General features: G+C 42.6%; 2 protein-coding genes across 9 annotated transcripts in view; one reads left to right on the forward strand and one right to left on the reverse strand.

The window, feature by feature from the left end:
* Positions 1-9899, forward strand: part of dennd1b (DENN/MADD domain containing 1B) — a 142209-nt gene extending 132310 nt beyond the window's left edge. For all 5 annotated transcript variants that reach the window (XM_052073906.1, XM_052073908.1, XM_052073909.1 and 2 more), the window contains 3 exons: positions 7004-7089; positions 7710-7929; positions 8309-9899. In XM_052073906.1, coding sequence (XP_051929866.1) covers positions 7004-7089; positions 7710-7929; positions 8309-9082 — 1080 coding nt within the window. In that variant the 3' untranslated portion in view covers positions 9083-9899. The remainder of the gene's footprint in view (positions 1-7003; positions 7090-7709; positions 7930-8308) is intronic.
* crb1 (crumbs cell polarity complex component 1) overlaps positions 1-25025 on the reverse strand; it is a 226567-nt gene that overhangs the window by 183172 nt on the left and 18370 nt on the right. For 2 of the 4 annotated variants that reach the window (XR_007963700.1, XR_007963699.1), the window contains exons 10-13: positions 24593-24637; positions 23920-24042; positions 21185-21311; positions 13976-14944 (exon numbers count right to left, since the gene is read on the reverse strand). Coding sequence is in view for 2 of the 4 variants with exons in the window: in XM_052073897.1 (XP_051929857.1) it covers positions 14726-14944; positions 21185-21311; positions 23920-24042; positions 24593-24637 (514 nt within the window). In the remaining 2 variants the exon portion in view is untranslated. Of the gene's footprint in view, positions 1-13563; positions 14945-21184; positions 21312-23919; positions 24043-24592; positions 24638-25025 lie in introns of those variants that run through there. The other 2 variants (XM_052073897.1, XM_052073898.1) reach the window with 1 other exon arrangement.

Consider the following 25025-nt stretch of genomic DNA (forward strand, 5'->3'; position numbering starts at 1 on the left):
CATTTGATTCTGCAACACTCTGCCCGGCAAATAGAAATGACATGAATGAAGTTCACACTGTGTGTGTTGTTGTCGTGTTATGTGCACATTCGAGCCATGTGCAGGGTGTGGGTGATTTGCAACGTTTTGGAGAGCTTGTTGATTCGGGGGTGTAGGAGGGGCCCTTTGGTTTGATGAAAACAAGGCTGGTGGCTTCAAACAACAGCCACTGTTTTGGCTCCCCTGTGTGTGAGCATCTCTTTTTGAAGGTCCATTGAGGATGTTGTTCTTGAACCATTGAGACAAACATAAAGACGAAGATTATATTTCTTGGATAACGTGTGATGGATTGCGTAGAAATCGAAAGAGTTTATGTGCACACATTTCTGGATGAAACCCTTGATCATCACGTTTCTCTGAAAACGCACATTACAAAGATCAAAACCAAAAGGGCAAAGATTGTGGCTTGAATGACTAAATCCAAGTATGGTCTTGATGAGAAAGCTTGATATATCATCTTTTGTTCTCTTATTTTACCCCATTTAACCGATTATGTACAGGCCTGAGAAAGCTCATAGAAGAATAATATTGAAGCATTATATATAATACAAAACAAAGCAATATGAATGATCAGCTTTACAGGAAATTGTGATCATTCTTATGCCTAATTTTCTAAAATTCTCAAGTTGAAGGACCTTGTAGAATTTAAAACAAATCAGTTGATGTTCAAAATTCAAGAATGTGGTTCCAGCAAATATTCCAAAAATGTTCAACACAAGAGAAAGAATGTACAACCTCGGGAGAATATGTTAAAAAAAAAAAGCACTTATTCCCGAACCACTCCGAAAAGTATGTGTGGAACGAGATGTGGTGTAAATCTATGGAACTCTCTTTCTTGATGAAGTCAAAAGACGTCAAAAAGCTTTAAACAGCTTTATAAAAATCACTTTCTTCATAAATTTGAAAGAATAAATTAAAAATACTTGAGGTAACATCCACTGTACTTCTTCTTTTCACTTTTAGTTTCCTCGTTAATATTATTTTTATGACCCTAAACAAAATGTGGCATCCTCCTTTTCAGTGATATTTTGTTTCATCACTAATAATTGTACGACCATAAATTAAAGATGCATTTATGAAACTACTTCTCAGTTTCCCTTAGGAACTGTATGAACAAGGCATAAAATCATCTGCTTTAGTGGATGGTGCGTCAGGCTGTCTAGCAGGTTGCATGTGTTGTCCACTCTCGGGCCTGTCACAAGGAACAAAGTGACAGCTGGATAAAGAGCGGAGGTGGCTGAAACCAAAATCTTCAATTAAACAGCAGCTTTCTGACTGGCCTCAGGTCTCCTTTCACAGAACGTTAAGTGTAACAAAATGTGCGTAGTCAGAGAGGCAGCTCAGTATGTGTCTTGTGCGCGTGGGTATGTGTGTGTGTATACGTGAATTCAATAAATGCGTGGTTGGAGATGTTTGTGGAAACCATCAGTGGGAAACAGCTTATATATTTATGGCGAGTGGAGACGTAAACTATAAAATATGGACACATGACTTGACGTGTGCTCTAATGAGGAAAATTGTGTGTGCGTTTGCGCGTGTGTGTGTGGGGGCGTGTGTGTGTGTGGGTGTGTGTGCGCGTGTGTGTAAAATAATGTAAATATCAAATTTAAATTGAATATCAATCCTCTAAAAGCCTACTATTAATTTAGCTATACAAATACTGTGTTGAAAACATGACATCGATCGTGATTGACCAGAAAATCAAGGACTGGTCCCAAGTCGATCCAAGGGGTGTAATGGGAAAAACAAAAAAACATTTGTGTCTCTGTGCATGTTTATAATATATTTTTTGTGTTAATACAGACTGCACCCTAATCATTCTATCGGTCTCACTTTCACAAAAAGTATTTTAAAAAAGAAATTAAAGCAGGTAACCTTTAACCTACGGTGACGTCTGCAGTTGCAGCTTGTGAGTTGTTGCGCTATATCTTTTATCGTTATCATTATTCTCGTTCAGAGTTTGTTTTGTACAATTCACCGAGGGGACGGGCAGAGAAAGGGAATCAGGAGGGCCGAGAGACGCATTTTAAAACGGTACGTGTGAGCTACGAACGTTAACAGGCTGCCTAAGTGCATCGCATGCCTCAGCGTCAGCCTATTGCTCATCATGGCATGCGCGTGTACATATGTGCGTGCATATATGCGTGCGTGCGCAGTAATGGGTCGATCGCGGCAGGTAGGTTGATCGAAAAGTAGATCTACTGTCAGAAAAGTTTGGGCGCGCCTGCCCTAAATAGATCTTCGGTGTGATTGCCATTACGAATGGTTGGTTGTCTTTGTGTGCCCCGCGACTGGCTGGCATCCAATTCAGGGTGTCCCCCGCCTGCTGCCCAAAGACAGCTGGGATGGGTTCCAGCATGCCCGCAACCCTCGTGAAGATAAGCAGAGATAATGAGATGAGATAATAATGGATGAATGGCCGGATGGATATGTTTAGGAAATATATACTGGATGAATGGAGAGTGTGTGTGTGTGTGTGTGTGTGTGTGTGTGTGTGTGTGTGTGTACATATATATATATATATATATATATATTATATATATATATATATATATACGTTGACATCCTTATCAATACATCATCACTAAAAGATTGAAGTATTGTATTTTAAGTGGTTGTTCCTTCATGCAGCATTCACATATGAAGTTTTTAAGGCCATTGGTTACATCTTTCAGCATTCGTGTCAGCTTTGTCTTATTTGTTTATTTTTGTTTATCAATTTTTCAGTATGATTTATAAGTCATTTTCATTGAAAAAGGGGCAAATATATTGTGTATTTTTTTCAGTGTCTCTGTGAATAGATTTATTTTTTTACTTAAATTGAAGCAAATTGAAGAAAAGAATAATTTCGAAACGTTGTTTTAAAATGTATGATCTGCAACCTGAGCCAGTTCAATTGAAAGAGAAAAAGGGACTTTGGAACAGTTGCGAAAAGCAGTCTGTTTTTGCCGAAAGGCATAAATTCGAATCAATGATTGCCTCACCGGAAAGGGAGATTCGTTTTGAAACAAACCAGGTAAATTACAGACCAAATAAACAAACTAATGCTGTCTACCCCCCTCCCTTTTTTTCCATAAACCTGAAGATCCTTAATACATACTTCCATCATTATGCACCCTTTTTTTTAAGCACCCACTTTTTTTTTGATAGTCCTGACTGGTGATCTGTCATTACCTATTCATAGGATATTAGGTGTTCTGTTGCTAGAGGGCTCTCGTACCAACTTGACCAATACCTATCAGTTAATTTTCTTTTTTGGATGTATCTATCATCCTTTTAATTCGAAGCCAAAGTCTATCATGGAAAAGAAGGCCGGGTGTTCCTTCAGTGTCACTGGTTGGACTTCCTGAAACCAAAGTGCCATCTCCAGGCAGGGACTGTGTACTGCACTGCCACTGTTCTCCCCCAGACACCTGGATGAGACTGTCGGTTTAATCCAATAAGCATGCGGCACCTTTTCCTTCTTTTATATACTGTGTGGCTCCTGTTTTAAAAGTATCCTTTCAGCGAAGGCCAGTTGGATGGTCGAGCACTGGAGCTTTTCTCAAACAGTGTTTTCCTCCACCTCTTTGGAGCGTGCTGCTCTTAAACAGGCAGACTTGGCCGTACTTCTGCAGAGTCTCTGCTTCTCCCCAAGGTTTGTTTGCATTTTACCGGCATCTCTTTACATACGCTGCCAAGCTGTGAGATCAGTGGCCACTCTGAAAATACCCTATGAAATGCATAATGTAAGGCGGGCTTTTAAGGCCCGCTAGAGTTTGGCCCCGCCACAGAGACAGAGAGTTGCTCTGAATAAGTGGCCATGCAGGGGAAAGCATTTGGTGAAATGGATGCTGATGATTAGATTTTCCTCTTATAACCACAAATGAACCGTAATGTCTTGCATCAGAAGTGGGAAATGTTTGGAGACATCTAGCACTGGGACTGTTGAGGTGGTAAGGATGAGGTCAGAGCGTCTAGTTCATCATTTACTCGCAGGCCGGCCTGTGAAGGTAGCGGCGGCCAGCGTGTTGAGATTTTATGTCCAAATACTGAACTGAAGCTATTCCCAATCCTTTTGCTCTTTCGCCAAGCGCACCGGAGCTCAGATCAAAGCGCTAAAAATGATAACGAAAGAAATAAATGTTCCCGTCAGAGAGAGAGAAAAAAATTTAACAAACTGCTGATTGGCGGCGCTGCCCAATCCAAGACGAAAGTGGCGTCAGAGTAACAGAGGGAGAAAATGTGAGACAATTGGGGGGAGGGGTGGGGGGGAATCACTTTTTCATTTGCACGTTTCAGCTTCCTATTAGCCCACAGCGAGGAGCTAATGGAGCAGCAGGATGATAGTCTGTTGTTCTTGTTTTGTCAAGTTCTCCTCTGCGCTGTCAGGCCCAGGGCTTGACTATATTTGACTGCGGGTGCCTCCGCTCTTAAACATTGCATTTGTTCTTTACATTGGTGCACAGCGCATCCGAGTTCACGAGTCAGACAAATAGCTGCTGTTGAGGAAAAGTCTGAAAACTAAAGTTGTTGAGAAACTGCATAACTGTGACCGTCGCGCTCGGGGGTTCTCACCGCGAAAAGAAGTAATGACAAGTTGATGAGGCCGTGTCGGGTGGGGACCGTCCGTTTACGGCTCCCTGTGGAACTCGCTTCTCGGACAGACGGGACCAAAGCTGTAACCGAGATCACAGCGTCCTGCGGGCCTCATGACCCGTGTTTGCTTGTGTTTGGCTTCACCTTGCTTTAATAAACACCTAGCTGCACAGAGAGGCCCCACTTTGCCAAGCATGCGCAAATGAAAAGCCTCATACACACTGAGTGTGTGTGTGAGTGTGTGTGTGTGTGTGTGTGTGTATCACAGGTGCATCGCAGCTCTGCCGGCTTTTTGGTTGGCTGCCACGTCAGCCCGGCTCCAGATTTACTGCCCTGACACAGGAATCCATTAAATGCTGTTTAGGGATCCTGGGCCAGAGCCCCTCTCAAATCTCTTTCATTATAGCTCCAAGCTACCATGGAAGGGCAGCGAGTTGGCCAATCAGCGCTGCCGCCACATGTGTTCCTGCTTAGGCCCACGATTTGAGAGGCTTAAGTGACTACTGCACACATCTTAAGCGCGTGCGTGTGTGTGTCCTTACGTGTGTTCTTGTGCGTGTGTATCCCAAATGAGGCCATGCCAGCCACAGCGATTCCGCCCATCTGGCTGGCACCGTGTCCACTAATGAAGACTGGCTCAGGACACGGATCCAATGCTGTCCTTCACCTCTTTGCACGGCCCCACCTATTGGCTCCTCCTCTTTGCCCCCCATCAGGAGGCACATCCGCTCACCTCGAATGATTTTGCATCTTATTTCTTCTATGCATCATTCCTTTTCGTGTTTACCTTTTATCACTGTGTGTTCGGTTTCTGTGCAGCAAACACAACACTCTCAAGCACCCCCTGTGCTCCTCTCCTATTTGAAGGAGTTTATTCCTGTTTCTGGCCTTTGATTGTGTGGTGTGATAGTTGACAAAATATGGAAAACTGTTATAGCTCTTATTTAATATCTTTGATATGCAGTTTAAGATGCATGTACTAGTACGCTCTTTGTCCTCACTAGCAAGTCAATGTGGGAGTTTTTTTCCCTCTACTGTATGACATGTCTTCACAATGGACTGTCATATTATCATTGTTGTTATTATTATTATTACTCGAAGTGACATTATAACATTCTACTAGAGAACATCTAGCTTTCCACTAGTACAGTCATGATCAAACCTTTTACAGTAATCACCCAGCCCCCTAAAAAATAATGTGACACTATGCTTGATCATATTTCAAGATCATATTTCAATACAGTAGCTTAGTCGGTGTGAGTGTTCATCAATAATAAGAGGTTGCTCTAATGGTTTTCCATTGAAGAGTGCATGAAGGAAAAAATGACCAAAAGTGAAGTCAACCCCCCCCCCCCCCCAATTTTTTTCAAGAATATCTTCTATGCAGCCCTACGAGTCTAAACACGGCGTTCTGATTAATATTGTGGAATATGAGAATTTGTGGAATCTCAGTTAAGGAGTAAAAGCCACCCATTTTCATCCGTCTCAGGGGACAGCCATTTTGCCATTTGAAATGAAAATGTCAAATGAAAATGACATCACACTTGCTCATAGCGCAGCTTCAGAAAACAGGTTAGCCGTGATTGTTTGTTACCTGAGCCCTGAGCTACTGTGATGTCATTTTCAGTCGACCGAAAGAGACAAAATGGCCACCCCCTGTATGCGGGTGGATTTTTAGTGCTGAACTCATATTCAAAACACAACATTCAATGCTGTGTTTAGACTAGCGCGGTTGTATAGAACGTAGTATTGTCGAAAGAACGGAAAAATAATATAATTCCCCTTTACAAATGCACTATGGAATATGTACACATTTATGTTTGCTGCCCACAATATAAACAAATGACCGCTCTGTGAGGCGGCTGTCAATTAGAAGGCGAGCGATGGTGTTGAAAGAAGAGCGTGTGCACTGGCGGTGATGGAGGGACATGTGCGTGATGGTGGAGGGAGGCCATGTTAATAAGTGGCCCACAGCAGATGGGGAGCGTCCCGCGTTGCTGTGTAAAAGCTTCTGTCTCTTCTTGAACCCGCACATTAAACACGTTACACAGGTGGCTTATTAAACCCGCTGTGTCACTAAACGGCACCACGTACTGATCATTCAGCACATTGCGCTGACAAACACCATGTGCAGAGATGTTACAGCGCCGATCGTTAATGTTATTACACCGGGCCTGCGTTCAGAACAGACTTAATGCTTAATTTGATAAAACACCTCTAAACATTCTCATCCCCCAGACCCCAGTTTGACTAATATAGCAACTCTTTGGGTTCTGGTCCAATAAAACAAGAGCTGTCCCTTGAGACCTCGCTATGTATCTTCCTCTAATCTTCTTCTATTTCTGTCTTTTTGCATTTTTTTTTTTTGTACTTGTCTCATTTACAGCAAAACTTCAACAAGTCTCCCATGAGCAAGGGCCCTCCAGAGCTTGGCCTCGGGCTCGATGATGATGAGCTGGACAGCGCTAGCAAGTAAGTGCTTCTTTTATTCATTCTTACTCTATTGTACTATCAAAGCCACAATTCATTCTGTTGAGTAACAAGCGACTCAATGGGCAAAAGATGCTCAAGGCAAGTTATTTTTTAAGTCAAGATTGTACTGCCCTCAAGTGGACACTAATGGGAAAAACAAGATAATTTGACCAGACTATTTTTGGACGATTTAATGTGTTGGCTTGCTGATATTTTCTTTGTAAAATACTGTCCATCTAGGTTTTCATTAATTAAAGTAATACATACTGGTCCATCTGAATTGAGTACATAGAATACCATACAGAAGCTCATTTATCTCAGTAGTGCTCATCATTTAGAGATTTATTGTAAACACCTTGGATAATATATTGCAATCTACGTAACTTCCCAATTAAAAAGAATTTCCATTTTTCTGTCTGCAATCAAAGTGAGCTAAAATCATAAACTGATAAATAGAAAAGTAAATCCTGCATTCTGTCATTCGTATTCATCATGAATCTCAATGTCAATTTCACATTTTTGAATAGAATTAGTGAAATGGACGGAGCTGTATAGCACATTCCATGTATTTTGGTTGCATCTCTACATCAGCATTTTCTCTCAACATGTTGCCACCGTAGGATCTCATCAGAGGACAGTGGTGATGTGCTGTCATACGCGGAGGACAGCGATGACTGCTACTCTTTGGAGTTGGACATGGACTCCTCGCAGTCAGGCAAGATGAACCTGCTGGAGGAAATCCTGGACTCTCTGAACACCAGCACGATGGAGCAAGGCAGGCTCAGTGCAGCCAAGAGCCTGGACTTCTTCAGGTCCATGGAGGACCTGGACTACGCCCCGGTATGAGAAACACACTGTGTAATGCAGCTCATTAAAACTCATTCAGTACCAGCCAATTCTGGACCAAGTCTGAAAAGACATTTAAAAACGTCTTTGGGAGTGAATGAGTTAAGTGGTCTCACTTTGTTTTTGTTTTTTTTATATCGCCCAAAACCTGGCATTTGAACTATACTTAAGCCACTGCAGATCCATTTCAAAACTATTTCACACACACACACACACACACACACACACACACACACACACACACACACACACACACACACGCACACACACACACACACACACACTCACTTCATGTCACTTCATAGGAAATGGCTTATTTGACTGTATTGTTGGCATAAGCTTTCCTAATTCCTCTTTGTCCGATCATTTTCAGAGTAAATTTAACTCCGCGGGTGACTGTCAGCCGTCAGAGGAAAGGGATTGTGACGAAGTGGGGGATCAGGGGGGCTGGAACATGGGTCAGGATGACAGCGCAGTCCACGGGAAGCACCTGCCGCCGTCCCCACGCAGAAAGCCTGCCAAGAGCAGCCTAAAAAATACCCCTGTGCCCCCTGTGCTCGTAACAGATGAGCAGCCCGGTCCGCGTCCTCTACCTCCAAGGAGACAAGCAGGAGAGTGCTTCTCCTATATTCTGTCAACATCTCAACAAGTTACGGCCACAACGCCATCTCCAACTTTGTCCCACGCTGCTTCAATTCCCAACTATTCTCCAGTGTCGGCGCCCCGCACCCGGACCATTTCTGAGCCCCCGGCGAGCACCGAGCCCCCTCCCGCCCAGAACCCGACAGGCTCCACCGGCATCTTGAGGAGGAAAGTGCTCTCCAAGGAGACGGTGAGGCACTACAAGGAGAAATCTCTGCACAGGCAGGCAAGCAAGGAGAGCAGGGCCAGGAATAGCCAGCCGGTGCAGGTCCCCTGGGAGAAGGACTACACGGAGGGACTGCCGAGTCTGGGTCACGCCAAAGGCTTGGGGGCGGCGATGCAGGATCGAGGCCTCCTGGAGGAGATCGAGTCCATGTGCTGCGTCGGGCCGGTGCTTCACAGCGGCCTGCAGCTCTCGCAGGTGCACTGCAACAGCAAAAGCCGCGGAGCACTCGTAACGTTCGAGGCACAGAATCGCCGTGTCAACAGCAGGAAGACTGAGTGAGAAATGCACAGTCCTGCAGGTGAAGCCTGTGGGAACAAAACAGAAAAAGCTGTTGGACAGGGACAAGGTCTTCCCCAGGGAGTGATTTCTATAACCGATGCAAGATGTCGAAACATGTAGCAATACACTCTACAGGTGCATCTCAATAAAATACAGAATTGTGAAAAACTGCATTTATTTCAATAGTTTCACATATAATGTAGATTCACAACACCCAGTGAGATATTTCCTGATTCATAATGTTCATGGTTTTACATTACGGTTAACAAAAAGCCAAGTCTCGAAAATTTCGAATACAGTGAGCACCTGCGTATTTGTTTTTTGCCATTCACAAATTTAACTCATAACAGATTTTTTTTTTCTTTACTGTGGAACTAATCTCCTTTTCGCCACCAAAAAGCTTATCTTGTGCTTCAGCCAAAGCATTAAAAGCTTTACTTTGGCACCATCTTGTGGCATTTTGCTGCTAAGGCTCTATGTTGTTGTGAGTTGAGGAGTTTAATTTTCACAGAAATATTTCTTAGCCGCCGTCTTGTGGCATTGACTAGCAATTTCAGGCCTTTTTGGAGGGTCTTCACACAGATTTTCACTATTTGCGGCGGGGCACGTATGCTTTCCTGGGCAAATAGCAGCTGTGTGCCCTGGACGACAAAAGAAACACTCCAAATCATTTTTACATGTGGAAATTAGGTGGCATTTCCCTGTGTGTTAGTTATATCTACAAAAATTGACCTACTGAGGAAAACAAAAACATTTCCACCAAATTGGAATTCATTGAGATGCACCTGTATATCTGCCGAAGTATTGGAGTGGCATTCCATCTACAGGAAGTGGACGAAAATAGAGTCTGTCCCATCTACTACGTCCTCCTATGGAGCTATTAACGGTGCCCTCTCTTCTGGGAAAATCTACGAGATGTTCGTGTGTATCCGTGGCAACAGTGGACCGTTCATCCCGAAGATCACAAAGGTGTGTTGAGTCAAGTTCCGGCAGCATCAAATCCATCCCCGGTCACGCTGCAATCAAAAAAGGACGGACTTCCATTCAAAGGGGTGAGCCGGGACTTTTTGTCTGTATCGTCTTCTGCAAATTGCACATTTTTGTTTTTGTTTTGAGTAACAAGAAAAAAAAAATGACACCAGGAAGGAGAACTGAAAGCAACTTCGAGCACCCCCGTTGCGTTTTTCCACATTCCAAAAATGTTGTCTTGAAACAGGAGGGGCAATGTAACGTCCCATCGTCATGTCAAAGGTCGTCAATTTTTCGTCAATTTGTCAAAGGTCGTCAATTTCACTGGAGCATCGGACGTTTGCACTTTTCAGATGGACAATTCTAGCCCCGCCCCCGTTGACAAGTATTTCAATTAATATCGACAAAAGGAAAATTAGCTGTTCTCGTGAGCCTTTGGAAGCATTTCAACACTGTGTACAACCATTTCGATCACCGTGCCTTAAGCGGACGTATGATTTGTTCATCTTTGGAGAGCCTGGTAGGTACTTGTGCTTGACATCTGTCAGCTTGGAGACCTGAACGGTACTTGTAAGAGTGTTTATGTCGATAGATTGAAATCTTTGTGTCTCCTGGATGATGTGCTTTAAGCTGCTTGTCACAGTTACATTTCATAGAATCAACTGTGCATGTGGAAACTCACCAGGGAAGTCCATGTGAACAGTAACTTTTTTAAAAAAACGTTTTCCCCTCACCTTAAACGACGCCGCTTGCACTCTCTCCTCCTTGTCATTTCATCCAACTTGTGTTGTCTCCATTTCTTCTCTCCCGATTGAAATCTGTGTAAGAATGTATTTGATATCCATGTTCGAGTACGCTCTTTGTCTTCACTAGTAAGACAATTCAGCACACTCAATGCTGTTGCACACACCACAAAAGTGCTTTTCCACTGCTGTGTGATATTTGTGCACACAGCCGTGTGTGGTATACTCGGAGGTCACTCATGAGACAAAACTGCACGATTTGAAATCTGCATACAACTCGTGAAGTACTAGATGGTAACTGGTTAATTTCACGAGTAGCTCGCCGTTGTCGAATAATGCAATTTTGCCCAACTACTATAAAGTACTTTTCTTCAGTCGGTCTCACTTGCATCTTCCCCACACTACTGTGTGATGTTTTTGCACATGAGTAGAACAACTTTGGCATATTCATGGAACAATGACATGTTCCTGGTATGATCCAGGAGGATTCTCGTGCACTACATACGCCTAGCCCATTTGGCCTAGTTGTGTTGCAAATGCAACATAGTATTTTACAAGTCAAGTTTAATTGAATACTAGCGAGCCAAAAATGGCGGTAGTCCCGGAAAAAAAACAAAACAACAACTAGTAAGACTGTTGAATTGTCTCAGTGGTAGGACAAAGAGCATACTAGTACATGAAAAATAAGGATGTGGGTCCAGTGGCTTTTCAGTTCTCCTGGCTTCCAGTCGCACACTGGTGATGGCGTGTTTGATTGTCCCGCAGTTTAGACTGACCCACATACATGTGACATGTACAGTCCGACTCTCCCGGTGAGAGAAACGCTGCGTGTGAAGGGTTGAGGCCCAAACCAAAAACTGAAGAAAAAAAATTGCTTTCCCCATTGCCCGGTTTGGCGCTGTTCCCGTCGTTGTTGTGATTTCGAGCAGACGCCGGTCAGCCTGGCATTTAAACTGCGGCCATTTCTCGAATGGCCGCCGCTGCCCCGTTAACGCTTTACTCGTAAAGTGGCCGGCGAGCACGTCAACGAGTGGACATTGGTAAAGTCTACGAGCAACTCGACAGCAGCTCAACTCATTGACACACATTAAAACACAGAGTAACTATGCAAAGATTTCCAACTCAAAAGGTCATAATACATTGACGGAAAAAAAATTACCAGTCAAGTTAGTTTCTAATGGGAATAAGCCACGTGTGTGCGTGTGTGCGTGTGTGTGTGTGCACGTGTGTGTGCGCGCGCGTGTGTGCTTAACAGTAATGTGGTGTGCCTTGTAAAATAAGAGTGTACCCGGTACAGTACGGTAGGAGTATGCAATGTTCAAATCATCATCTGGTCCTCTGATTGTTTCATGAGTGAAAATAACTTCAGAATGGTTGTGACCAAATGACCTGAAGTGAACTCAGGTGATGTTTTTCAGACAGGAGGAACCTCCTGGCATTTCATTTGCTTTTGCGTGTAGTTTTTATTTTGTCTTCTGCTACCTAGTCACTTTTTTAAATTATTGCATTAGTTTAGAAGTTGTTTAAATTAATTGTGTTTATTCTTCCCCCCTCTTCCCAAATTTAGGTCGAAACAAAAAAAGGCATTTAAAACGTTTTCTCAGAGGTGTTCATAGCACAAAAAAAAGAAAAATATCAAATATTTTCATCCGGGTGTTTTTTCCTGCGTATATTTTACATCAATAATATAAATTGATGGTGTATGTTGTAAATGACATCCAATGTGAATGTTTAAATATTATTTTTAAACTGAAAAAGAAGAGACAATAATATAAAAATGTATCGCCTCCTATCCGGTACTCACTTGTGTTTCTGCCCGCATGTTCAGTACTTGGCTGTAATGTCTGTTTGAACTTGACCCTTATTCGTTTGACAGATGTACTTCATTCATAGTTCTTGATATTTATATCAGTATTTAGCTGCGAAAACAAAATAAAAGAAAAAGAAGAGTGACAAATATGTCGGTTCTGCCTTGCATCCGATTGCATTATAGTATTTAACATCATCTGCCTTGTAGGAGAGTTTATTTTTTACATTTATTGGCGCTGTAAATAAACCAGAGATAAAAGCGAATAACTACTGCTGTGAGAAAAGTGAAAAATGATGGTGACTGTTTACACTAACGCTGTACAATGATGATGACAGTAGTGTGTGTGAGGGAGGGGGGGGGGCGCATTTCAGTATGTGGCAGAAGAGCAACCTCTTGGTGCTTGTCGCTATTCCGCCGGCAGCTGAGGGTGCTAACGTAGCATTTCTGATTGCAGACACACCACATTTCATAATGTATCTTAACATCCGTGTAGTAGCAGCGTAGACATGAATCAACTCATGTAACAATTGAGTTTTCCGGTAGGTTTTGATTCCGTGCACACTTGCATGTTCTTGTTGTGGAGAACACAACTGAGGTCAGTCTGATGAGGTGTTGATGACCAACCCGGTACAACTGCACATCTTGTATGCACTGTGAACTGAAAATAAATTCTCTTTCATGAAACTTGCATGTCTAGACTCACTTTCAAGCACATCTGTTTATAATAAATTCACACACGCACACATGATACTTGGAGTTTGCATATTTTGTGAATAGAAATGTCGACAATGTGCTAAGTTTCTTCACAATGACTACTGATTAATTTTCTTTTTATGTTATTGTGACAGAGAGAAAAGGAGCACACAGCAAATTGTCACCTAATTTAACATTGATGGAATAAATTAGCCTTCACCAGTAGATTTTATATACACAAAGGCACAAAATGACAAATCGTTTCAATGTATACATAATCTCAGTTCAAATTATTTCGATTTAAAGACTTTACCGTATTATGCATTTAACGAGCGACTCTAAATCCAATTGCACATATTAGCACGTGGTGCCATGATGACCCTTAACGAGAGAAAATTATGGATGGATAGTGCGTATGTGTATACAGTGATCCCTCACTTATCGCGGTTATTGGGGACCGAGACCACCTGCGAAAGAGGAAAATCCGCAAAGTAGTACATGCACATGTGTATGAGTATATAATATTTATACGGCCAAATTTTAATATGCATGCATGTAGTTGTAGAAGTAAATGTAGTAATTAACATTACTTAATGCTAAATACTAATATATTACACATATATAAGGTGTATAAGTTAGGTTAGGTTAGTGTATAAATAAAATACAGTAAACTTAAACATGAAATATACATGTAGTACTGTATATGTTGCTTTATGTGACTGGCTGTTTTGCTGCCTTTGGCTGCCTCTCCCGAACCTTTTGCGGCATTATTTATGTATTTATTTTTAATGAATGCTTTTGCATTCATTTAAAATGCACTGAAAATGCACTGAAACCGCGAAAAGTGAACCTCAAAGTAGCGAGGGATCACTGTAAATCCAGATGCAACTCGAGACTCTGCAGTAAACAAATGTCCTAAAAATGTTTTTGTTTATTTAACACACTACCACTTTGAGATAAAATACTGCATTTTCAGCACAGCACGTTGACAGTGTTTTAGAATGTTGCCACGGTTCTACCTACGCATGCACCTGTGACTTTAAAAAAAATAGGACACTCAAGGTGCTTGATAAGAGTCATTAAATAATAATACATTGCGAACACTGGTTTCCTTCTTTTTCCTTAAGACCACTTTGATTGGAACCATTCAGGAGCAACAACAACAAAAAAGTGACAGCAGCATGTATTCAATGTGTACAACATGTTGGGAGAGCATTGCTCCATCTGTCCTCCAAATATAGATTAGAAACACAAACTCCATCCATCGTGAGCTGGAATCTATCGAGAATGAAGGCCGCCGAGCGTGGCAGGTGCAGCAAGATGGATGAAAGCAAGATGGCGATTTGGCAGCATGTGCATAAACAAATGTGAAGGCCTCACTCCAGGACGCAGGCGTTTCCTCGGTCATCCTCGGATGTTTTCCACTGCTCAGATGAGCCTCTCCATGGGCGGAGGCTGAGTGATGCTCCACATCTCCAACCGAGATCCGTCCTTCTCCTGTCGGCTGGGGCTGTAAGTCCCGTGGCTGGCTCGGCGGTTCAACGCGACCACCAGTCCGGCCGAAATCAGGATGAGAACCAGCAGCAGGATGACAGACACAAGACTGATGGCCAGTAGCAGGTCAGACGTCACGCCTTCAGAGGTCAACTAGGGATGAGATGTGAGGTCGTTAGTATTTTTGCGGTCCAATGTTGCTTCACGCCTCCACTTTATCACGTATTTTTCCCCACACAGCAGAGACAATATATGCTTGTGATTACTGTATGCTATCTTTGTATGTGTTGCTGCTTCGTGTGTACAGTTTGAGGGTTGACTGTAACTTAAAAACGGATGCCGCCGTCCAGAAAAATTCAGATTTACCCCAGTCAGATTGTCCCAGTTGCGACGTTAAAGCTTTCCAGGTAAATCACAAAGATGGCTAAATGCGATAAAAGGTTTTATTCCTCAAAGCTCATTTTCACCTCCAGGAAAACCTGCCTTCATAATTAGCTTTATTCATGTAAATTAAGGAAAATCATATCGTATCAGCATTTCATACATTTCACCAAATAACTTAATGCAGGGAAGTTGCGGCATAGCATCACGCCTTCATTTTAAATCATGTCGTGTTACATAAAGTTCAGTCAAATTCGACATGAATGTACCGGTAATCATAAAGACATATAAATATATCTCAAGACTCTTTTGAATTGTGTTTTGTCTGTGGTTCCTTTGGGGTCGCCATTGTCGAGCGACGTCCGATTGAAGCAACGCTGTGAAGACTTTGCGATGTGCGCAGTTAGTGTCGCTCCAGCTTCTTGGTCACAGATCGGAAAACTTGGCTTGTCTCTTTCCTGCTACGTAGCGTGATCAAAATTAGCCAGTCGTTGTTTTGTATTCTGTTCGCATTCGTTAGACACAATAACATGATTTGGCTGAGTATTTTTTGGTTTTTAAACTATAATGTTTAATTCTCCTTTTTTTACAGCAAGTGGCAACCTGGAGTAACAAACAGCTTGATGCAAGCACCTGATTTTGAGAACTACTCTGAGAACTGTGCTCGTGTGAGTCTTTTTGTTTCCTCTATGACAGTCTCCTATTTCTTGACAGCGAGAGAGTGAAATGATGAACAAGGGTCCACTGTACAAATAAATGCATTGTTTGCTTTTCCCCACACGCACGAGCTCTCAGTCCCCCCGACACCCCACCCGGCGTTCCAACGTGATGATGGATGCGTTCCCCGTCTCGGCGGGAGGGCAGCAACCGGCGGAAGCTTCCAGTTGCCTCAGACTCAAACCTCCCCCAAGTCTGCCGCCTCTCTCGCAGTTTGGCAACGACCAGAGCCAGCACCAACGCTATGGCCAGGCCGACCGGACACGGCGCCAGCACGGCAGCCACCCGAGAGCCGTGTGGAGCGCGAGCCGTCTGCGGAGGATCACAAACAGTCGCACTCAAGACACTGCCTGATGAACCTATCAGTGTTTGTTCTGCAAACACAATCAGAGGTACGGCACTAAAGAGCTCGCCTTGGCCTTGTTCGGAGGGAAAGGCTGGATCACTTTTGACTATGGGCCGTTTATTGGCTGTGAAATTGTCACACGAACCATAGACAGCTTCAGCATCCGCCGGGGGTGGGAAGTAACAAAGTACAAATACTTTGTTACTTATTCTAATTTTGTAACTCAAAGTAATGTAAAAAGTGTTGAGTGTATTTAACACTTTCATGCACCCTGTCGCCTGATAACATGATAAGCATTCCACTGTAGTAACCATTGTCCCTGAAAGGGTTAATGAGATTGATTTATTTTTTCGTTGACACAACATGAGACGTGAAATGTGATTTTTCTTCTCCGTACAAGCACTGCATACATTCAGGAAATGAAAGTGTAAAGTATTTTGTGTTGCGAGAAATGATTTTGTTTCTGGTCAAGTTACCAAAATTTCCAGTGGCGCCTTGAGACACAAGCTGAATCCTTCCACGCTTGTAACTAAAAACACCCGCACACATGAATGCATTCTAGCCCCCTCCCAAAACAACAACAACAAAAAAACCCCCACCAAAAATGTTGTTGTAATGGGTTTTTAATATGCATTCTATAGCACTCTCTAATGTCGTTCTTTATAAAGACAAACTAATGACATCATTAAATCAAATGTAAAGCATGACATAGTTTGTGGCACATTTTTTAACACTAATTCATTGTGCCACTCCTTCCGGTGTGCCTGCTTTGGGTACTTGAGGCAGTGTAATACAGACATACTGCGCAGATATTCATTACTCTTTAGTAAGCCACGGTAATATTGCTCGTCCTGTGAACAGGGTGAAGAATATATGCCTGTGTGTGTTGTTATGTTATATTATCTCCTCAGTGCTCCACCGTTTGTGTTTAAATATCTGTTGCTTAAAGTGTTGTAACACCACAACACCAATGCTATTTGTTAGCCAGTCTATGCCATTTTGCAATGTTTGTTAGCTTGAAGCTAAAATGACTTATCTAGAGCCAAGCTATGTGTACAATGTGTACTTTCTTTTGCTTTATGTTTAGTTTGTAAGTAAACCACACCTGGGATAGGCGTTAAATAGCTTTCAACCTCCTTTTGAAAATTTGTTCTTGACCTGCCAAAGTGCTGCTCGGTGGGAAGTGAGTTGAGCTCACTATCAATCTACATCTAAAATTTTTTAAGTCAAAGCAAAATAATTGTTCGAATGGCTGCTTATATCTCCCAAAAGTCAGGTCACTCATATTTCAAGACACAAATATAACGTAATGACAGCCGCGTTTTTTTTAAAACTTAATACTACAGCAGGGGTGTCCAAAGTCAGTCCTCAAGGGCCGCTGTCCTGTCTGTTTTCCAGCTTTCCCAGGAGCAACACACCTGATTCAAATAACCAGGATCGTTCTAATGCTGCTTCAGAGCTGGCTGATAATCTGATCATCTGAATCAGGTGTGTTGCAGCCCAGAGAGATGGAAAACAGGCAGGACAGTGGCCCTCCAGGACCGGAGCTGGAAATGCCTGTACGACAGTATTTGAAAGCCTGTACTGAACACATGAGTTGAATTAATACTTTGACTGTCAATTCTAAGAGTATCTTATCAATGAAATGTATTATTATTATTATTATTATTATTATTATTATTATTATTATCTGTAGTGAGAACCTTTGCCACCGCCCAAAACACTCAACACCAGATTTCTACTTGTCAATCAGGAGAAATCAAAGCACGCCATGCAGTAAGCGGCTGATTGTTAACACTCGTTACGTGACAAAACAACAGTATATCGGCTTTCATCAGAAGTTGCTATTGGTGTTAAGCTGGTCACACTCGAGTGGCAGCTGTAAAAAAAAAAAAAGCTTTTAATTTAAAAGCTTCACTTTACATTCAGCAGTCACCATGGAAACACAATTAAAAAACACAACATTTAACTCCTGCAGCGATGACACTTTTCTCTCCTGTCCTCTCCTCTCCTCTCGATACAGCTTCTTTGGGAAGTGCTTACCTGTCACTGTGGCACAGTTTGCTGTCAGAGTGAGTGCGAAACAAGCAAGCCGCCGCAACAGCCGGCAGCCAGCACCCGCCATCAGTCACCCGCTGCCAAACACGCGCGCGCACACACACACACACACACACACACACACACACACACACACACACACACACACACACACACACACACACACACACACACACACACACACACACACACACACACACACACACACACACACACACACACACAAAGCACGCGCGCGCGCCACATAGATGTCTAACTATCCAGTCTCTCAGGTACATGGCGGGGCCACCCTGAAGCCTGGAAGCAGAGGCAGCGGCAATGCCTCCCTGTTGTCAGCACTATCAACCTGCTTTGTGTGTGTGTGTGTGTGTGTGTGTGTGTGTGTGTGTGTGTGTGTGTGTGTGTGTGTGTGTGTGTGTGTGTCAGATCAGGTGCCCTCATATGTTCTGGTGAAGCAGACCAAACGTCTGTGAAAGCCACCACCTCCCTGCTGAAGCTGCACTTCATTTCCAGCTGCTTTTTCGCAGGCAAAGCATATTTCTCCCTTCTCTCACTGGGTGGCCACATGAGTGCAAACCCCCAATTCTTCATAACTAAAACTATTTAACGAAAACTATTTATGGTGTCATGAAGTTGCCTGATTACAGAACACACACACACACACACACACACAGCTGCTCGCAATGTGAAAATGGAAAGAGAATGATTAAAAGCGGACAGACAACAAAGCAAACTAAATGAGGAAGAATTATTTTATTACTGGTAGACCACATCAGTGACAAAATGATGGTAGCAGAGTTTCTGACATTGACAACATAAAACAGACAAGCATTGTAGTAGAGTTATGACACTGAGAAAAACACATAAAACGTGAGGGGGAAGAGTGATGAATCAGGTTATGCAAAGGGTTGACCACTGTGGCCCAGTGAATGTAGGTTCCGTCTCAGCGGAGCTGCAAAGAATTTAGGTTTAAAATACCTCAAACACAAAACGTTTGCAGACAAGAAAAAAAAGAAGAGCAAAACAACACATTGTGCAGCTGTCAGTCAATCATTCACTGATGCGGATTCACATCAACAACAAAGTGAGACGTCATGTTGTCTCCCCACCCTTCTCACTGCTTTAGAACTAAAAGATGTCTTTACACCTACGCTGCTCGGAGCGCCCCGGAATTCCAATACAAAAGACCGACAGGATATCCTAAATGGAGAAACATCCCAACAATACACTCTTGCCTCCACCAAGGAGGTTATGTTTGGTTTGGATCATTTCACAGGGTGACATTTTTGGATCTCAAAGTCACCTATTTTTTTTTTGGGCTGTTGTTTTTTTTTCTTTTAAATAAAATCCCATGAAGCTTACAGAAACCCTCCATGGAAAGTAGTTTAGTTGAGACATTTGATACAATAAACGTACCCTCCTGTCATACCTTCAATCTTACTTGACTGTCCCCACAGTAAAGTGCGTGCATATCAGAATTCACCTGAGCTTTAATTCAATTTGAGTATTTTAACATGCCCCACCCCCGGCCTGGCTACATTTAAAATATCCAATGTTAACTACATGTAATTGGTACCTATATTCATTAATATTCATTCCAGTGAACTGCCACTCGTTCTTATTGATATGTACAATTTTCCAACGTTTAATCTTTCCAGGATGTTGCAACCTGAAAAACTCAGGTCATAGTGTAGTTTGTTGTTCTTATGTCGGATGTTAATGGTTTGAACTAGATCGACATGTTGAGTGGTATCAACCTTAGATTACGAAACGTGTCTGAAACAGCATTATGACATTTTGGCTCTTTCGTCAACAAGATGACACTCATAATCACTTATGACACATATTGCGTTGATCACTTTGGCTCAGAGTCCGTAAGGGAAGGGATGACGACGCAAGTGATCTCGCACTGTGGCAACCTGTGTGTCTCAACCCCAGCTGTCTTTGGGGAGTAGGCTGAGTACACACCCTGATCTGGTTGCCAGCCAGTCGCAGGGCACACGTAGTCGAACAACCATTCGTGCTCACAATCACACCTTGGGAGAATTTAGAGTGTTCCAGTGACCTGCCATGCATGTTTTTGGAATGTGGGAGAAAACTGGAGTACACGGAGAAAACCTATGCAGGCCCGGGGAGAACGTGCAGACTCCACACAGGAAGGCTGGCGTCGTAATCAAACCCACAACCCAAACCCACTGTGAGGCCAATGTGCTAACCAACCACCCTGCCGCCCCAAATAATATTGCAGATATTTTATTTACTATATTAATCTGCTGTATTCTTTTTTTTTTTTTACCATATAGGCCACTTGTTGCTAGCTAACTGACCGTAAGTAGCGCAGGACACCCTTTTCACCTGATTCAGTGTGTTTTGATAAGACAAAAAAATTGTCATTTTGCCTTGCAAACTACGATGCGAAATAGCTTTTTTGGATTTTTATTTTAAAATGCTGTTTCAAATTAATTGGACTACTCCACTAAAAGCATATAAGTTCCACGTTGTAACTTGGTATGCCTCTGTATTGTACCCCCTCAAAAAACATGATACAAAAATATTTTTATTCACTGCAAGCGGGTGTCCGACCCACTTTTGCATCCTGGTGCACCCTTTAGGTATCACTGCATTATGTGGTGGTCGACTAAAATTGTTCTACACTGTTGTGTATCGTAACTAAGTGCTCGTAATGATGATTGTGTTAAATAAGGTGCTTGATTTTGAAGGCACAGAAACCTTAACAAATGACAACTTGTCATCGATAAACATGTGCCCCCTCAGTTGTTGTCCCCCCATTCCACCTCAGGCTCATCATCCAGCCTGAGAATGAGGTAGGAGAGCAGCTGAAAGAGGTTCTGCCACAGTAGTACGGCCACGTAAAAGTAAATGTCGCTTACGTCCGTCTGGCATATGTCGCCGGCGTAGCTCATGTCGCATACGCACAGGAACTTGTTGATGAGGTTGCGGCAGTAGCCTCCATTCAGACACGGGTTGGACTTGCACTCGTCCACCTCCTGCTCGCACCTGCAACCGCACATTGCGATGGAGAAACAAAATACTGTAAAATACTTTACAGCCAACATAATCGATTATGTTGTATTTCTTCATCATGAAATATCATTAAAACGCGCACAGATAAAACCACAACCAGTAAAAGCAGTAACAGCCGTAGATGTGAATAGATTGATAGGACATGATCCTTTTAAGCTCCATGTCAATGGAGATGCTAAGCCATTGACATTCATGTTTTCCATTTCGTTTGAAAGGGCGCTCTCCTCGGCCAACAAGGCCTCCACGTTGATGCTTTTTTTTCTCCTCTCCTCTACTAGAAATCCATTTATCTACAAATTATGAGAAGAGAGCAGCACTGCAATCCGGAAGCATGTCATTTACTAGCACGTGGCAAATTGTGGCCAATTCTGGAGACATACACAACATCATAATGAACCATGTAGACTGTAAACTATTTTGTGTCTGTTCTGGGGTCCGTTGGTTTGAGGTTTGTGAAATTGAGGTAACATTGTACTTGTATATTTTGCTATTTAAGCACTGCTGTTTGCAATCACTTCTGCATACAGCATGTAATTATTTATGTACAGTTGCAAGGCGTGGATGCCCTTATTTTGCTCAGTCTTATTGTCTGATGTGGAAAACATTAAATTAGTTTAGTTAGAAAATTAGTACGGGGTTACTAGTAGAAATTTCTCTTTTTTTTTTTTATTTACTGGAAGAAGTTTGAATATTGTGGACAACCGAGTTAAAAGTAAGTGAAACACTGAGTACACTAAAAAGACTCACAAACACAGAGTTAAATATTTAAATCATCTTACTTTATCAAATAGCTTTTCTTATAAGGTTACTTTCAATGAAGAACACCAATTTAACTCCAATGTATGTATTACTTAACTCCATGATGCCATTTGTATCATATTTGATATGTGCATTTTCATTATGTAACTCATTCTTTATATTACATGAACTCATCTGTATCAAATTTGATACTGCAGGTTTAAAATATGATTTTCCCCAAATGATCATTTTCAGATGTAATCGACATAATGCTTATCAATGTGATGCGACAAATATCTAAAACAACATGATAAGGCAAAAATATTTTTGGTGGATTTTTTGATAAGGGTTTTAATGAACATCTCAGTCAGTTCCCCAAAATCAGATTTGTCTGGCTATGGGTCAGGCATTACAGGGCTAATTACAAATCAAAAGGATTTGAAATGGTGAAAGTACAAAGTAAATTGGCTTTCTGAAAAAGTTTCTCTGAATAGTTTCATTCAACCAGGTCACTTTATTATGAGGGCATTGAATCAATGGCAGCTAGAGTGTTAAGACCGTAATGGACGAGGTTTCGTCTCTTATGTGAGCAGGCTTCATCAGTTCATGCTCATAGGCTAAGACAGCGCTAGCCTGAGTGCTGGTGTGGAAACCGACGAATCAGCCGCTAAATTTTAGACACCCTCCATTTCAAAAGCATGCTTAATTGGTGATTGGTGGTTCAACCCCTGTTCATTGCGACCATGTCAAATTGTCCTTGAGCAAGATGCTGAATCCCCATTTCCTCTTGATGCTGCGTCATCAGTAGGCGAACGAGGCAACGGTGTAAGTTCCTCGTTCCACTGCCACGCTGATGATGTCCAATTATACATCTGCACCAAATCGTTCACCCCAACAACCCGCTCCACCCCGTCTGTCTTTCTGATCTCAAATCCTGAATGCAAGCAAACTTTTTCATTCTAAACTGCACTAAATCTCAACTGCTAATAATCGGTCCTACTCACCCAAACAGCCTCCAACTTCAGGCTCACTATCGAGAACTCCACCCTGTTACCCTCCTCTCACTGTCGCAATCTTGGTGTCCTTTTAGATAATAAACCCTCTTTCGACCAACACATCACCCAAATCACCAAGACTGCTTTCTTCCACCTCAAAAACATTTCTCGCCTCCGCCCTTCACTTTCTTTCAACGCCGCTCATACCACGCCTTCATCACCCCCCCCCCCCCCCCCCCCCCCGCCTTGACAACTGCAATAGCATCCTCTAGAGTACAACCTCCAAACTCCTCAATAAACTGCAGTACATCCAGAATGCCCGCCGCCCGGCTTCTCTCCCACTCCCGCACCCCTGATCACTTCACCCCTGTCCTTAAAAAACTCCACTTGTTCCCCGTTGCCAGTGTATTCAGTTTAAACTCCTCCTTCTCCGTCGCCGCCTCCACCCTCTGGAACGCTACCACAACACATCCGCAACTGTACCAATCTAATCCTTCCCAATCATTTCTTAAAACTCAACTGTTCCGCAATGCTTTTAACATCTTTTAATCTCTTTAACCCATTTTTGCTTTTTTTTTGTTTTGTTTTCTTCTTCAAAAAGTGTTTGTTTTAAATCATGTATACTTTGCTTTAAAGTTTCCATTTTTATCCCGGGTTTTAAACTTTTGTAAAATGTCTTTGAGTACTATGAAAAGCACTTTCAAAATAAATGTATTATTATTATCATTATTAAAGCGCTTTGAGTCCCCGAGGTAGAAAAGTGCTGTATGAGTGACAGCCCATTGACCATTTATTTTTGAAACCTTATCGTAATTCGTGACAAAATTCCAAGTTGGTATCTGTCATACCGGTGTCCAGCGAAGCCAGGCGGGCAATCACATGACAACTCGCGCTCAGTGCAGTTGCCACCATTGAAGCAAGTGTAGTTTTTGAGGTCATCTCCACACACAGACACAGGAAGCTTGGGCCGCCTAGGAACCGACATGCAGATTAAAAACCAAAACTGACACCAGGCACTTTGTCAAATGTGTCAACTGGAGCCAGACAAAACAGTCATGTGCGACAGCTTGTATTGTTTGATTCTGTGGTGTAACACACCGGAGAGGCAAAAGAAGCTTACAACCTGGCCAGTGTAATCAGATTATCAACCTCACGTCACAAAATCTCACGCAGAGGAAAGAAAAGGCCAAACATGTCACCGTGGAGCACTCAAAATATCTTTTGGTAATGTGGAATTCATCCCTAAATAACAACATTTTTTTCTCCTCTGCCTTCTTTTTGACAAACGTATACAACTTCGGGACAACAACAATCATTTTTAAACCCCAACTGTCACTCATTCTCGACTGTGGGTGTGTGTTTTTAAACAAACAGTGGCGGAGGCAGTGTTAATATTAGCTTTGCTTGGCATTTTGTTGCTCAAAAAAGAAAGATGTTGTGCACAGCATTGGAGAAACAAAGGAGGAAACAAACAGGGAGCACCAGAGAAAAAGTTAAAAAAATATATTAAAAAATACTTACATATTTCTGACAACAACGTACCAAGGAATTTCTTCAACCCGTTCGCTGGAGAGGAACACAAGGAAAGATGGGGGAAGGAGATAGAAAGCGACACAAACAAAACAAAGTCATTTTGATGAAAACTTTACAGCGCGGATGTTCCCCGTGAAGGGAGACGTGCGGCTCCACTTGTCGGGTGACTTGCTTGCAAAGGTTCTAATGCACAGGGAAAAAAAAAAGAAAATGCAAGGAGCTGCGTGTTTATGGGATAAATGGTTGGCGGCGTTCCCCTGCCTGTTCTCCGAGGCAAACAGGAGATGAGAGGGAAAGAAAGTGCCGATGTACCAGTGAGACACCGCAGCAGACGAAGACCTTTTCTGGCTGACACTAGAATAGAAATTCATCTTCAGATGAGCTTGCTGCAGGCATCGAAAGCCGTGGAGGAACGTTAGCA

The sequence above is a fragment of the Hippocampus zosterae genome, chromosome 8 (assembly GCF_025434085.1).
Source record: "Hippocampus zosterae strain Florida chromosome 8, ASM2543408v3, whole genome shotgun sequence".
Classification (NCBI taxonomy): Eukaryota; Metazoa; Chordata; class Actinopteri; order Syngnathiformes; family Syngnathidae; genus Hippocampus; species Hippocampus zosterae.